Source organism: Semicossyphus pulcher, unplaced genomic scaffold, assembly GCF_022749685.1.
Source record: "Semicossyphus pulcher isolate SPU_LCO1_2020_fin unplaced genomic scaffold, fSemPul1.0.p SCAF_7, whole genome shotgun sequence".
Lineage (NCBI taxonomy): Eukaryota > Metazoa > Chordata > Actinopteri > Labriformes > Labridae > Semicossyphus > Semicossyphus pulcher.
In genome coordinates, this window is record NW_027211748.1 from 3,939,688 (window position 1) to 3,952,780 (window position 13,093).

Genomic DNA, 13,093 nt, shown 5'->3' on the forward strand with positions numbered 1-13,093 from the left:
GTCGAAGCTTCAAAAAATATCAGAATTATAAAAAGGTATTGATCAACACACACAGCTAAAGTAAACTCCTCAAAAACAAAGTTGTGCATTCTGACTCCACACCAGACAGACATTATGCTACACTGTCCAACACAGAAATGCAACCACACAGCATCCAATATTAAATGAAGGAGTAGACAAAAACAGCAGCAGAAGGGCAGACCCCAGGAGCCAGCTGCTGACAAGACAGACAGCCTGTGTGTGTGTGTGTGCACGAGTACATGTACACTTGCCTCTGTTCTATGTGTGCTAATCCAAGAGAGCCTGCAGGTGCTCATTTATTTCAGATAGAGAGGAAGAGAAAGAGAGAGTAGGAGTGAGAGAATATGACGAGGAAAAAGTGTGTGTGTCATAGCATCTCTGAAAGTGAGCTAGTGGGTGTGAGAAACGGTGTGTGTGTGTGTGTGTGTGTGTGTGTGTGTGTGTGTGCGAGCGTGTGTTTTTTGTCCGTTAGGGTCATTCAGGCAGAACAGATTAGAATGTGCAGATCCTACTGAGATACATCGGGAAGGCAGGGGGGTGGGGGGTGGAAGGAATGAGAGGAAAACGCAGAGAGGCAGGTGGGACGAGGGGAAAAAAGTAAGGGGGGATCGGCTGAGAAAGAGGGGAAAGAAGAAATTAGAGTGGGGAGAAAAGGAGGAGGAAGAGCAGGGAGGGTCACCTTAACAGAAATACACCACGTCAACCCTTCTTTCATCTCTCCTCCCTTCTTACTCTCTCCATTACATCACAATTATGTTGTGATGCATTGGTCCTAACGGTCTCTCACTCACTCACAAAAACACACAGCTCTGCTCCCACAGCCAAATGTTTATCTTCAGGGCCTTTAGGCCATTGCTTTTCTGTGTGTGCGGCACATTGTTTTGTGTGTATGATTGTTAGTCCCACCCAAGGGCCTCCCTAGTGAATGAGGATTATGATTAACTGTGGGTGAGCCCTTTTGTTTGTGTGTGTGTGTGTGTGTGTGTGTGTGTGTGTGTGTGTGTGTGTGTGTGTGTGTGTGTGTGTGTGCGTGCGCGCGCAAGCATGTGTCATAATTGAATCATAGAGGGTTGCAATGATGAAAAAATTATAACAATTATGCCAAATTAATATAAATGCAGGTCTGCACCCTCAGCACATACACAGCACTTGGCCCCTTTGGCCTGTCACGGGGGATGACATGTTGTCACCCAGTCAGCAGCCAAAGGTGGGTCACTGGGAGGTAAATGCAAATATCATATACATGATGCCCCAAATTAATTTTGGAAACAGTAAAGAGTATTATTTTGTAATTTTAAATTTGAGATGAGCTTTGTTTGCAACATTAACACCTGTATCCCACTGCAAAACACACACACTGTTGAAAACAGCCATCAATCACACCCCTGATAGCACACTGAGTCTGCCAGCTGCTTACCGCTATCCCCATAGCAACACCAATCAACCAGTTTGAATATGACGTGGATGTTACTGCTTGAATGAAGCTTAGTAGGATGGAAGCTGCTGGAGTTCGTCTGCGAGTGTGTCTGAAGGTGCTGATATGTTATCTTTGTGTGTGTTAAATGTTTGTGTATTCACCATGCTATGGCTGCTATGTAGGAAGATGTGGATCAGTATATTCAGGGACTGGGTGGGGATGGTGGTGTGTTTTTCTCACCGTGTTTGAAGACGCCGATGAGCAGGGCTTTGTCTGCCTCGCTGTCCCACCAGTCAGCTGGGACCTCTGCATGAAACGGTTGGGGAATCCAGATATCGAGCTCACTGTGTAGAGAGGCAAACTGTTTAGTTTGAACACAAGTGATTTGTGCGTGTTCAATTTGCTTTATTGCTTTTGGTTTGTTAGGCATCAGTCACATGTTTTACTTTAAGAGGGAAGAAGAAGAAATCGATCTAAAGATTATTCAGATATAAATGCTGTCAGCTGCCAACCAGAGAAACATACAAATATCCAAACTATTTCAGGAGTATTAATGTGTAAGAAGAGTTTTATCAATGTGTTGTATTCTACTTACTATCTTATGTAGTTCAATTGCACAGCTGCAATCACTGATATCCTCACAGTGTCTCAAAGTTATAAATAGCCTTAAATGTTATATAACCTTGATATAGATGTAAGTTAGGAAAACTCAAGGTTAAAGGGCTTATGATCTAACCAGGAAGTACTACTTGATGTTATTGTATATTTATCATGGAATGTCATCTGGAAATAATTGGGAGAATTGAGAAATTGAACATCGAAGGTTGAAAGGGTATGACGTGTTTTGGTAGTCCCAAGTCATAGCCATACAGGCTCCAAACCACCTCGTGCTAGGGTGGATAAACCAAGTGTAAAGCATGTTAATAAGCAGGTGAGACTTGGAAAGATATGTCTTTACACAAATGAGTTCAAGATGTAAACTACTGTTGATTTTAGCCTCAGTTTTTCAAGCTGCTCTCAAACCAGATGTTAAAGGAAAGTTAAACAGAATTTGATGAGAGCCATTATACCCTACTTGATTGGCAGAATGGGAATAACAGAATGATTTGAACATTACCCAGTCCTATGCATGCCTATGCAAAAATCAAGAGTTCATCCAAAACCAACGATCTGTTCAAAAGCATGCATGTACATAAAATACTAATAACAATGTGCAAGGTTTTTTTATTTTTAAGAAAGCTTCTGTGTTGTGGACGCAACACAATCTCCATTAAGGAAAAAAGGTAGAAAATGGTGTTCCCAGCTCGTTATGGACAGAAAGAGTACAATATACAACAATACACAATGGAAGCAGAAAGACAGAGGGTGACAGGAGGAGAGAAGAAACCAGGGAAACAGACCCTTATCTCTGTAAACAGCAGCATGCCTGGCCTTGGCACCACACACACGCAAATGTGCGCCAAGACTGGCATGCTAAATCCCCCTGGCATATGTTGGAACGATGGCACCCCGTATGCTCACGTCTGGCATGTGTTGTTACACACGCGCACATAAACACAGGGGTCTGTCACAGTAGCCATTGAGAGGGGGAGGGAGATAGAGGAGAGGGAGTGACAGACATCAACATGAAGTGCACGTGCTCCACATTATAAATGCATTCACATCTGGGTGAAAGGGTGATGAGAGGGGGATGGGACTTGATGAGAGACGAAAGTGCACTGCAGAGAAAGGGAGAGATGGGACAGATGGCAAAAAGTGGAGTGTGGCAGAGGAGAAGATGGAGGAAGCGTTGAAGGAGTTGTCAGAAAGACATGAAGATAACAGTCAAAGTCAGCTGTACTGTTAACCTTAATGACAATCAACTGTAAGACACTGCAAAGTGTTAAATGCAGTGGCTCGTCAAAATGGAAGAGAAGGGTAAATTCACTCATTTCTCCCTGATAAATGTACCGTGTGTTATACATGTCAGAATAGCAAGAACCTTGCCAAAGAGGCCACTAGAACAGACAGAAATACACAGTAGTAATAATTCATCACAGAGTGATATAAATATCCCTCCCTCAGCTCACTTTCATGACCTATCCACTATATCATAGCCTTTCCATTGACAGGAAAAACCCCACTGATCTTGTATTCAGGAAAAGCACTCAGATGGGTGTTGAGATTATTTCTGTTTTGTTTTGGGGGACAGATTTGACTGTCATTAGTGACAATGACAGTTAAATCTGGCCATTTTGTAAAGCATTTTAATTATTTTGGAAAAGAGACAATTGAAGACAAAAAGGAAAACACTTCACTAACCTGGAGTCTGCTCCTTCCAGCGTGCGCTCGGCCTGGTCACCTATCACTTCCTGTCGCAGATAATACAGCATCCTTACCCTGAGCAACACCCTGTAAAACAAAGAGAAGTTAGTCAAATTACCTGCCAATAGAGTCAACAAAAGATTACTGGGGATGCAAGTAAAGATGATTTTCATTATGAATAATTAGGTGGCATTTAATTAGATGATTGATTAGAAACGGATCGTAAACAATAGACAGATGTAAAAGATTCCTGCCACAATACCCAAGCACCCAATGTGATGACAAATCGTCTCTTTTTGGGGTGCTGGTGAAAAGAACAAATGATTTATTAATTACATACAGTACACTGTTAAGGATTTTGATTTTGATGATGATTTGTTTTAGCTCTAAAACATACACGATGGTTGGGTACCGGTCACATTTTAAAAAGCGAATTTGGTATTGATACCCAACTTTAGATTTTTTTAAATTTCAGTTGTAAAATATAGAACCAAACTTATCAGTTTCAACATTGTTATTTCTTTAAGATATTTTATTTGAAACATTTTGCAAATCCCTGAGTGTTCGGGTCGAGGTCGAAACACCACAATTCATCGTTTTCTTAAGGTAAGAAGCTAGCCTCTGAAGTTGTTTCTCAACTGTTGATTATGGTGTTAATTATGAGTCAAACTCATCTGATCCCACAGCCTACTTTTATGTGACCAAAACATACAGACGGCATATGATGGAGAGAGAAACTGCAGCAGTTGATTAGAGACGACTGTGCAGGCACTGTACTACAAGGACTATGTGAAAATGTGCATTGTGCTTGTGTTTGAGTGAAGTAAAACCTTTTTAATATTACAATAACAATGTTTAATTCAATCAGTTGTGCAACAAAGATGAAGCTACACATTTAAAATTGTCAATGATTACTTTAATCATTGACAATTGAGCTTTGAATGTAAATGTAAAGGTGCCCAGAGTAGATACAATTGTAACAAAATAAAGCTTGTTTGTCTAGATCCATGCTAAAATATCTAATCAGCAACTAGAGCTGGGCGATAAATCGATTTTTAAAAATCCACTTAACGATTTTCACTTAACTTGGGTACACACGGCAGGGAACCGCCACAGCTTCTCAGAGCCTCTGAGCTCCCGTAGTTCACAGTAACGCCCATCCCCCTCAAGAGCTTACTTCAGACACTGAGGCAAAATGTCAACATTGCGGCATGCGCAGTTCTCTGCTCAGTCGTCTGCAAGTGGTTCGGGTTTGCAGTGTCCATCAACGAGCAAACCATTCCTGGCTGTAAAGTCTGTGGCGACTAAAGACAGCAGCACGACAAACTTCTACCCCTTTACCACTGAAATTAGCTCGTTGATGCAGGTTTTTTCAGACCCGGGACGACCCACTAATAGATTCCGATTGTCTCTTTTCCCATTGCCAGTGGAGTATACTCCTGTCGGTCTCATTGCAAATAAAATCGTAAATCGGTTTTGATGTGAAAATGTTTTAGGCCATATCGCCCAGCCCTATCAGCAACTGAAACCTGTACTGGATTACTCTGTTTAATGGTATGCAATGAACAAAAATAATTACGCTGCGTGGCAGAAAAGCTGCTAATTTACCATTAGTGAGCAGGCAAATCATTTTTTGGGACTTTTTTCATTTAAACCAACAAAAGAGGGGGGAGGAGGCATCAAATCCTAATGTTGCCTAGGGTACCAAAATGCCTGATGACATTTATCAGTTCTGTCTTATCAGTCACCCCTGACGTGTTTGTTTTTGTATGGGCCATGTGGTTGTGGTACAACGCCAGATCTACCGGACTCGATAGATGTCCGCAGATGTGGTTACCGTGCACACACACTCACTGTGACTTAAAACTTTCCCTCAATACACTGAGGTACCAAAATGTGGGCTACACCACTTTAATGTAATTGAGCACACAATAGCACCAAGGTTATTTTGTCAGTACCCTTATCCACACCTATCCCTGGAATACACTCACCAAAGTCCATTCTCCTACAGTAATTCTTACAACAATCTGCTCCACTATATTTCCTCAAACAAGTCAGAAAATACATTCTGCTTTACACTTATATAAAAAATTCCTGATTATTACATATATATTATATTACAAGGGAGAGACCTAAAGATAATATACTTAGTGGCCTGACTTTAGTGGTGAATAATTATGCTGTTAAGAACATGAAAGGTCCAAACTGCTGGAGCACTGAACAGAATCATTGCGCTGCCAGGGAGGCTCTGCTGTTACGCTGCCTTTGGCTTTGAACATTGAACCAAGCAGGATAACAGCATTTGTCAATCATAAATTAGATCAATTTACTTTGTTTAGGGAAAAATCAACTAACTACATAACTTCCCAGAGGCCTGATTTTACTTTCATGAATGAATGACTGTGTTGTAAAGAGATCCCTTCCTTCCTGTGCATAGTTTTTTTCCTTTGTTTGCTTTTACTTGTTTTCCTGTTTTATATGTAAACAACTCTGGTAGGTTTTTTTGGGACATATGGCAAGCATGTATGTTTGATATGTAAAGTGAATAAGATACACTTTATTATGATGTTTTTTCAAATGTCAATTAAAAAAAGAATGAAAAAAACAACAAAAAACAAGCAACTTGACTCAAGCAATGCCAGTGTAAAGCCCCCCCAGTGTGTTTTTACAGTGTTCTGGTATTACAGAAACTATATCCGATGCTGGCTCGGATGCCGGCCCCACCATTCCGCCTCTGTGAGTTTTACACAGAAAGCGAGGTGTTACAGAGGAACAACAGTTCCGCCTTGAACTGGCAATGTAAACAGGGCTGACAGGGATTTTTGATCTAAAACTATATCGATAGAAAGAGTCCTGAAGTTGACTTCTGTTTAAATACTGGTGGCAAACACACAATCCAATACTGCCTTTCAGCATTTTCCTTCTACTGCTGTGGAAGAGACTGGCTCAAGAATGAGACTAAGATTTGATCTCCTGACATTGACAATGCTGCCATGTGTAAGATCAGCCTTACTGTTAACATTTGCCACCAGATTTGTCACCAGGACTTAATGCCAAAAACTAAGTTTGTAGTTACCCCCAGCCCCCACCTCTCCTAGGGGGTTGGAAGGGGGAGACGTGTGGGAGGAGAAGAGGGGAAAAGAATGAAAAAGGACAGAGCTGTGATGAAAGGGAAGGAGCATAAAGTTTGAAGAGGCAGTTGAGAGAGTGGGGGGAGGGTATAAAGAGTCATTTGCAACTCATTCTGCATTGTGTGTGTGTTTGTGCCTCAATGGCATCACAAGTTGCTCTGTGTGTGTGTGTGTGTGTGTGTGTGTGTGTTTTTGGCAGGCTGTGTGAGCTCATCCATCAATGTGCCAGGCCTGATTAGCCACACAACACTGTGCTCTAGCCTAGCAGATGGCACCACATAATCACCCCCAAGTGTGTGTGTGTGTGTGTGTGTGTGTGTGTGTGTGTGTGTGTGTGTGTGTGTGTGTGTGTGTGTCCGTGTGTGTGTGCGTGCATGCGTGCATGCGTGCATCTCTCACCCACTTCCAACAGGTCTGCCTGCCTAGCACCTGGGCTGGCACACAGCCATACACACATAAACAACACAAACAAACTTCCCCTAAAGAAGAAAAAAGAATCTTGGAATTGAATGTGGAGGGCAAGGAACCATATCTCCCTGACAACAGGAGAAAGAGCTGACCACAGAGCAAACACGAGTGTGTAAAGTGAGAGTGAGTAGCAGAGAGTTTCTGTGTCAGGAGCAAGACAGGGTGATTGCTGCTTGTGAGAGTTGTGCTGTGTGTAAGGTTGCAGAGCCAGACCTCGACACCTTCCACGTGTATCCATGTCCTTTTAAAGGGAACACCTTTTAATTCAGTAATCTTTTCATAAACTGTCAGTGGCCCCTTTAAAACCAAGCAACCTTTTAAACCCAGCTACTACATACTGTGGTGTTTCAGGTGAGTTTGTGCGAGTGAATGAGAAAGCCCTACTTGTTACAGTGATGTTTCAGGTGTCTCTTGTAGCTGTCTTCCTGTAATAAGTGGTCAGGGTTGCAGCTGGCCAGCCAATCAGCTCGTGGTGTCTGTGGAGGCGGGGCCAGAGGCTTCCCCTTCTTGCCCTTCCTGCCTCGAGGGACTGGGGTAGAGAGACCTGGAGAGAGAGGGACAAATTATTTACAAATAAGTTATTTAGTTATTTTCCCATCTTGTCATCAAAGATTAAATGTTTTATTGATTTACTTCCTTGACTAACGTGGCCAGCAGAGTAAAAAAAACATCGCCGGGCTTATTTATCTAAGTGAGGCAGCACGGTCTGGTCAGATTCAAATACTTTTTACTGCCAACCTGAGGCAGTTTTCTTTGGGTGACGTTTTTGTGTTGCTTCTATTGTTCAGACATGTGAAAGAGAGGATTGTGAAGTGTTGGTATACCAACCCTTAACATTAATCAAGAATTGTAAATAACTTGAAAACCAAACCGAGATTTGACAAATGAAAAAGCACGAGACAGAAACACCAACGTGTAACAAGCTCCCGAGTGGGAATTCTGACTACATCTGTGCAGTGCAGGTAACGTTTTCTTTTTAGTAACCAACTCATTTATGCCTAAATATGTAAATATATCTTTATTAGTCTCTAGTGATGCAACAGATCACAGGTGATCTGTGACCGTACGGATTAGGGATGGGGACGACTCGCGCACCTGCACATGCGTTGCTTTCAGCTCAAGTAGTTTAACTCAGTTAGCTTACATGCACCATGTCAGCCGTGACCAGGAAAGTGATGTCTGGAAGTACTTTGACAAAAAAGATGACGATAACGTGCTGTGCACGATATGTGGTGTTAAACTTGTATATCATAGAAATACTAGTTCAATGCTTCACCACATGCGCTTAAAGCACAAGGAGAAGCCAGCGGAGACAGACAACAGGCAGTCTCACATCACATCATTTGCTAGCCCTGTTAGCATCGTTGTGATGATACCAGAGCGGAGAAGATTAGCCTGCTAATAACGAACATGGTGACTGGAGATATGCTCCCAGTAAGTGTTGTGGAAGGAGAAGGCTTCTGTGAGCCGGAGTACAAGCCACCATCATGGTGGACAACCGCTATGAGAGTGGAAAACGTGTGAGGAAATTTTTTATTATAATCATCATTAAGTTGAACGTATTATTCATGGATCATCATTGCACGATGTTATTTCTTGTATTTTTCAAGGGAAACGTAAATAAAGTTAATTTCATATTTATTTTTGACTTAACTGACTCGGCTGTTGATTTAGAGTTACATGTGAAGCAACACAGAACAGAAGTCCGTACAGTCCGCTACTGCTGTGACGTTTGACAACAGAATGTAACAACAATGTTAATTGAAGGGTCTGTTAAGGTTGTTCAATGCTTTTGAAATTATGCTTGCTTTCCATTGCTGGCTATCTATTTACATGAATGTAAAAGTGTTAGATAGTAACGTTCTCTTACAGGCATACAGCCGACTACTCGATGACTCGTTCAAGAGGTAATTAGATTACTCGAATATTGAGATTACTGGAAATGCCCATCCCTAGTACTAATCACGCCCCACAGTTCGGTACGCATGTGAACCGCAGATTGACGCAAAGTTTAACATCAGGGTGTGAAACACAGTTTTACTGCCACTAAATCCCTTTGTGTCGTCTCGTATCCCTGTAACTCTGCAGAGTGCTGTGTTTTACTCTGATACACGATGGTTAGAGTGTGGACTTGATGTAGCATAATCTCCATTTACAGACTCTACATAGAAATGTCGAATCTGTAGGCAGGGATGTGGGTTTTGGTTGTAAACAATGCAGCGCACGACCGACAGTAGTTTATCGCTATCTGATGGCTCAACCAGAATGCCCACAGAATTCACCGTCACCCCCGAGATTGTTGGAGATTGGATGTAGTGTGATGTGGACGTTGATGATGCAGTGACAGATCATTAAGTTTAAAGCACTTTCAAAATAAAAAGGGAGTTCAGCTATGCTTGAATTAATTATTATAAAAGCAGTAACGTGATGTAATAAAGAAAACTGAGGATGTGATACACTGAGATGCATGGAGATAAATCGTGAATTATTGTGTAGTTAAGATTCACAGTGACACACATGGCGAGCTCATTTCTAGTGAAGATGGATAAAGTTATCAGAAATCTTTTTTTTTTTTTTGCCATGTACCACTTACATTATCAGCCCTACAAGGATGTTGATACAGGATGAAAATATTACTTGAAAGGAGTTTTTAAAACAGATGCAACTATATGACCTACAACAGCAAGCCAATACAGTACATCTAGTGTGTTGGTTGTGTAATCAGGTATGTTCTCGTCTGTGTTACCTGAGTGGTTGGTCAGTGTCTTGGTCGTCCCATCTTCACTTGGGGTGATCAGGTCCCAGATAAAGCTCTTTATATTCTCATCACCACGGTAATGCAGCAAGCAGTAGGCCAGGAGGGCCCGGCAGATTGTTTCCACATCGCTCTCCTTCAGGGGGCGCTTGAAGCGACCATGATTGAGAATGTCCCCCCACCTACCCCAACTAAAGATGGGCATGGAGCAAAAAGAAAGGGCAGGTGGTGTCATTCTTTATGGATTTACAGAGCCACTAACAGAAAATATTCAACATTCATATAACAGTATACAGCATTGCTGCACTAAAAGAAACTGAATATTTTTTGCATGAATAAAACAACTGAATTGATGAAACTAGGACATCCCTGGCTATGGGACTCCATGTTAACAGATAGGTGACAAACATTTCCAGGTTAAAAAAACTATTAAAATCTGCAATAACCAACATTAAAATCATTTTGCACGTTATATTAGGGACCAATTTCAGAACTTATATAAACGGTATTCTGTAATATACCCCCCCACCCCGCCCCCAACACCACGGAACAAGCATCCCTCAGACTGGCTTGTTTTCACTACCCAATTTTCAGTGAACCATGAGAACCATTCTTCCTAAAATGGTGGATGAGGGAAAGTGAGCGAAAGCTGAATGATGTGTAAAGACAACAGAGCGCTGAGCAGAGACGACAGGCTCAGTCAGACAGTGTGTTTTTGTGTCCTACAGCCTCAGGCCAAGAGACTAGACTGTAACAATAACAATGCTGACTTCTCACTAGCACCACTGTTCTTTCTTACACACACACGCACACAAACACACACACAGTCACGCCAAGTCGAACTGTAAAAATGGACGTGTCCACCCGATGATCACTGCTCTGGTGAGTGTGTCAATTAACCTACATGTGTGCAATATAATGTTCTATGAAGTTCGCTCTTACAGACAGACCCCCACACGCTGCAGACAGCAGAGAGACCACTTCAGGACAGCTGTTTAGTGTGGGGCAAGTTGTAGAAAGTCGGTTACTATGTATGACAATGCCAGTCATAAGGTCAAACTAAACAATTGTATGTACTACTAGAATATTGAGCATTACTTAAATGCCCATCCCTCTGTCACTGCAAAGAATACGTTTTTGGGGAACACACTTTGTTTTCTTGCCAAGAACTATCTGAGATGATAGCTACACCTGTTATGTCTGTTACGACTGTTACAAATACAAAGCTACCGTCAACAGCCAGTTGACTTAGCCTAGCTTAGCCTACAATAGCTTTGGTGGGGCGGGTTGATGGATTTTGTTACCTTGGGATAGAGCCAGCCTTTTTCCATCCCTTATGCTAAGCTAAGTTAGTTTTGTTAGAACGCTATTATTCAGCAGTTTTTTGAGAAGGAAACATGAATATGTCACTGACCCGTAGACAAGCAGATTCTTTTCTACCCTGAAGCACTCAGATCGGGGGTAGCCCTGGGTTTTGTCTTGGGGTCGCCGTGGTTTCGTTGAAGGTTTGCTCGGTTCATCCTCGTCGCTCTCCAGCTCTGAGAACTCCAGCATCTCGTCCTCTTTGACGCTGCTGTAGTGCCGCGTCTGCTTTCTCACCCTCGGCGTGTCAATCACCAGTGTGTTCTGGAGAAACATTTAATGAAAATGTTTATGGATGCACTTGTATGGCCTAGATAGCTTTCCTTTCTGAAACGGTTGGGTTGTTTGTCATTCACTCACAACCTAGTTTCAATTACAAATGGCCTGAAATCCACCAGATACACGATGCAAAGTCCTTTCTGCTGTACTCTGGTGAAGCGGCTTATTTGTAACATATATAAGTACATTCTGACTTGCAGGCCTCGTGTGTGCTGAGAGGACATGGGATCTTCTGTTCACACTCTGATTAAATGCATATTTGGGGCTGTGTTTCATTAATAATTATTGTCTAATGAATTACATTTTTGTCCAATTAATTTGATTTCCCCCCCCCATGCAATCGCATCAATATGCGCAAACAGGGCAGTAGTTAGTTCTACAATTATCACAAAGCGCTGCAGTCATTTCCATTTCAACATCACACAATAAGAACTCCCAGGGGAGCAGCCTGTATTCATGCTTATAGAGCTGGATTAAGTGTTCCAGTGGAGGGCTCTCTACAAAAGATGCAGTGAGAGAGTGGAGAGAAGAAGAAATCAAAAAGGGCAAATACACAAATTCAAGAAGCGAACCAATATGGGGAGAGATGGAAAGCAAGAATATAAATATGCTGGGTAGCAGGGCGCTCAGTGTAAGAATGTGACTGAGTTTGTGTTTGTGTGTGTGTGTGTGTGTGTGTGTGTGTGGGTGTGAGCACTAGTCTAAGTGATATCTCTGTACCCTCCAGGCATCTGCGCTCTGTTAAGTGGAGCTAAGCAGCTTACTCTCTCTCGCTCAAACACACACACAAGAGCAGAGAAACATGGGTAATTAAGGAAGAGAGGAGATTCCCAACTGTCAATTTTAATCTTTCTCTCTCTCTCGCTCTCTGCCTCCCTCCTGATCTTCCTGTGTCTCTCTCAGTCCGTCTCATTTTCCCCTTCCTAGCTTTTGGTGATTGCACTGACTAATTACCACTGCTAGTCCCCTGGTGTCCCCTGGACAGCCTTATTAAATGGGGGACTGTGTGTGTATGTTTAACACACTTTTATGTTTACGAAAGTATTTGTAAGCACAGAACTACCGCTCTTTCTCTGGCTCTATCTTGTGTGTTTTGTACTGCAGGTGACAGTAAGTATTTGCAGCTGTGTGCGTGTGTGCGTGTGTCTGTGGGTGTGTAGTACCCGTCCATTGATGGCATCCAGGTCCAGCTCAGCCTTCTTGGCCCATTTCTGCCAGAAGTCCGGGTCCTCCAGAGAAATGTCTGTTCGATTACCCGTTGCAACAAAACTGGCCTGCAGACATTGAAACACGTTGGTAAACGCAGGGTAGCTTCACTTGTTCAGACAATATTCTGGTAACAAACTATAGTGAATA

At 42.3% G+C, this 13,093-nt stretch overlaps 1 protein-coding gene across 1 annotated transcript in view; it reads right to left on the reverse strand.

The window, feature by feature from the left end:
• Window positions 1-13,093, reverse strand: part of chd7 (chromodomain helicase DNA binding protein 7) — a 78,846-nt gene that overhangs the window by 11,974 nt on the left and 53,779 nt on the right. Inside the window, exons 22-27 of the mRNA XM_069684029.1 lie at window positions 12,901-13,011; window positions 11,511-11,722; window positions 10,088-10,287; window positions 7,726-7,885; window positions 3,740-3,829; window positions 1,679-1,782 (exon numbers count right to left, since the gene is read on the reverse strand). Of these exons, the coding sequence (XP_069540130.1) occupies window positions 1,679-1,782; window positions 3,740-3,829; window positions 7,726-7,885; window positions 10,088-10,287; window positions 11,511-11,722; window positions 12,901-13,011 (877 nt within the window). The remainder of the gene's footprint in view (window positions 1-1,678; window positions 1,783-3,739; window positions 3,830-7,725; window positions 7,886-10,087; window positions 10,288-11,510; window positions 11,723-12,900; window positions 13,012-13,093) is intronic.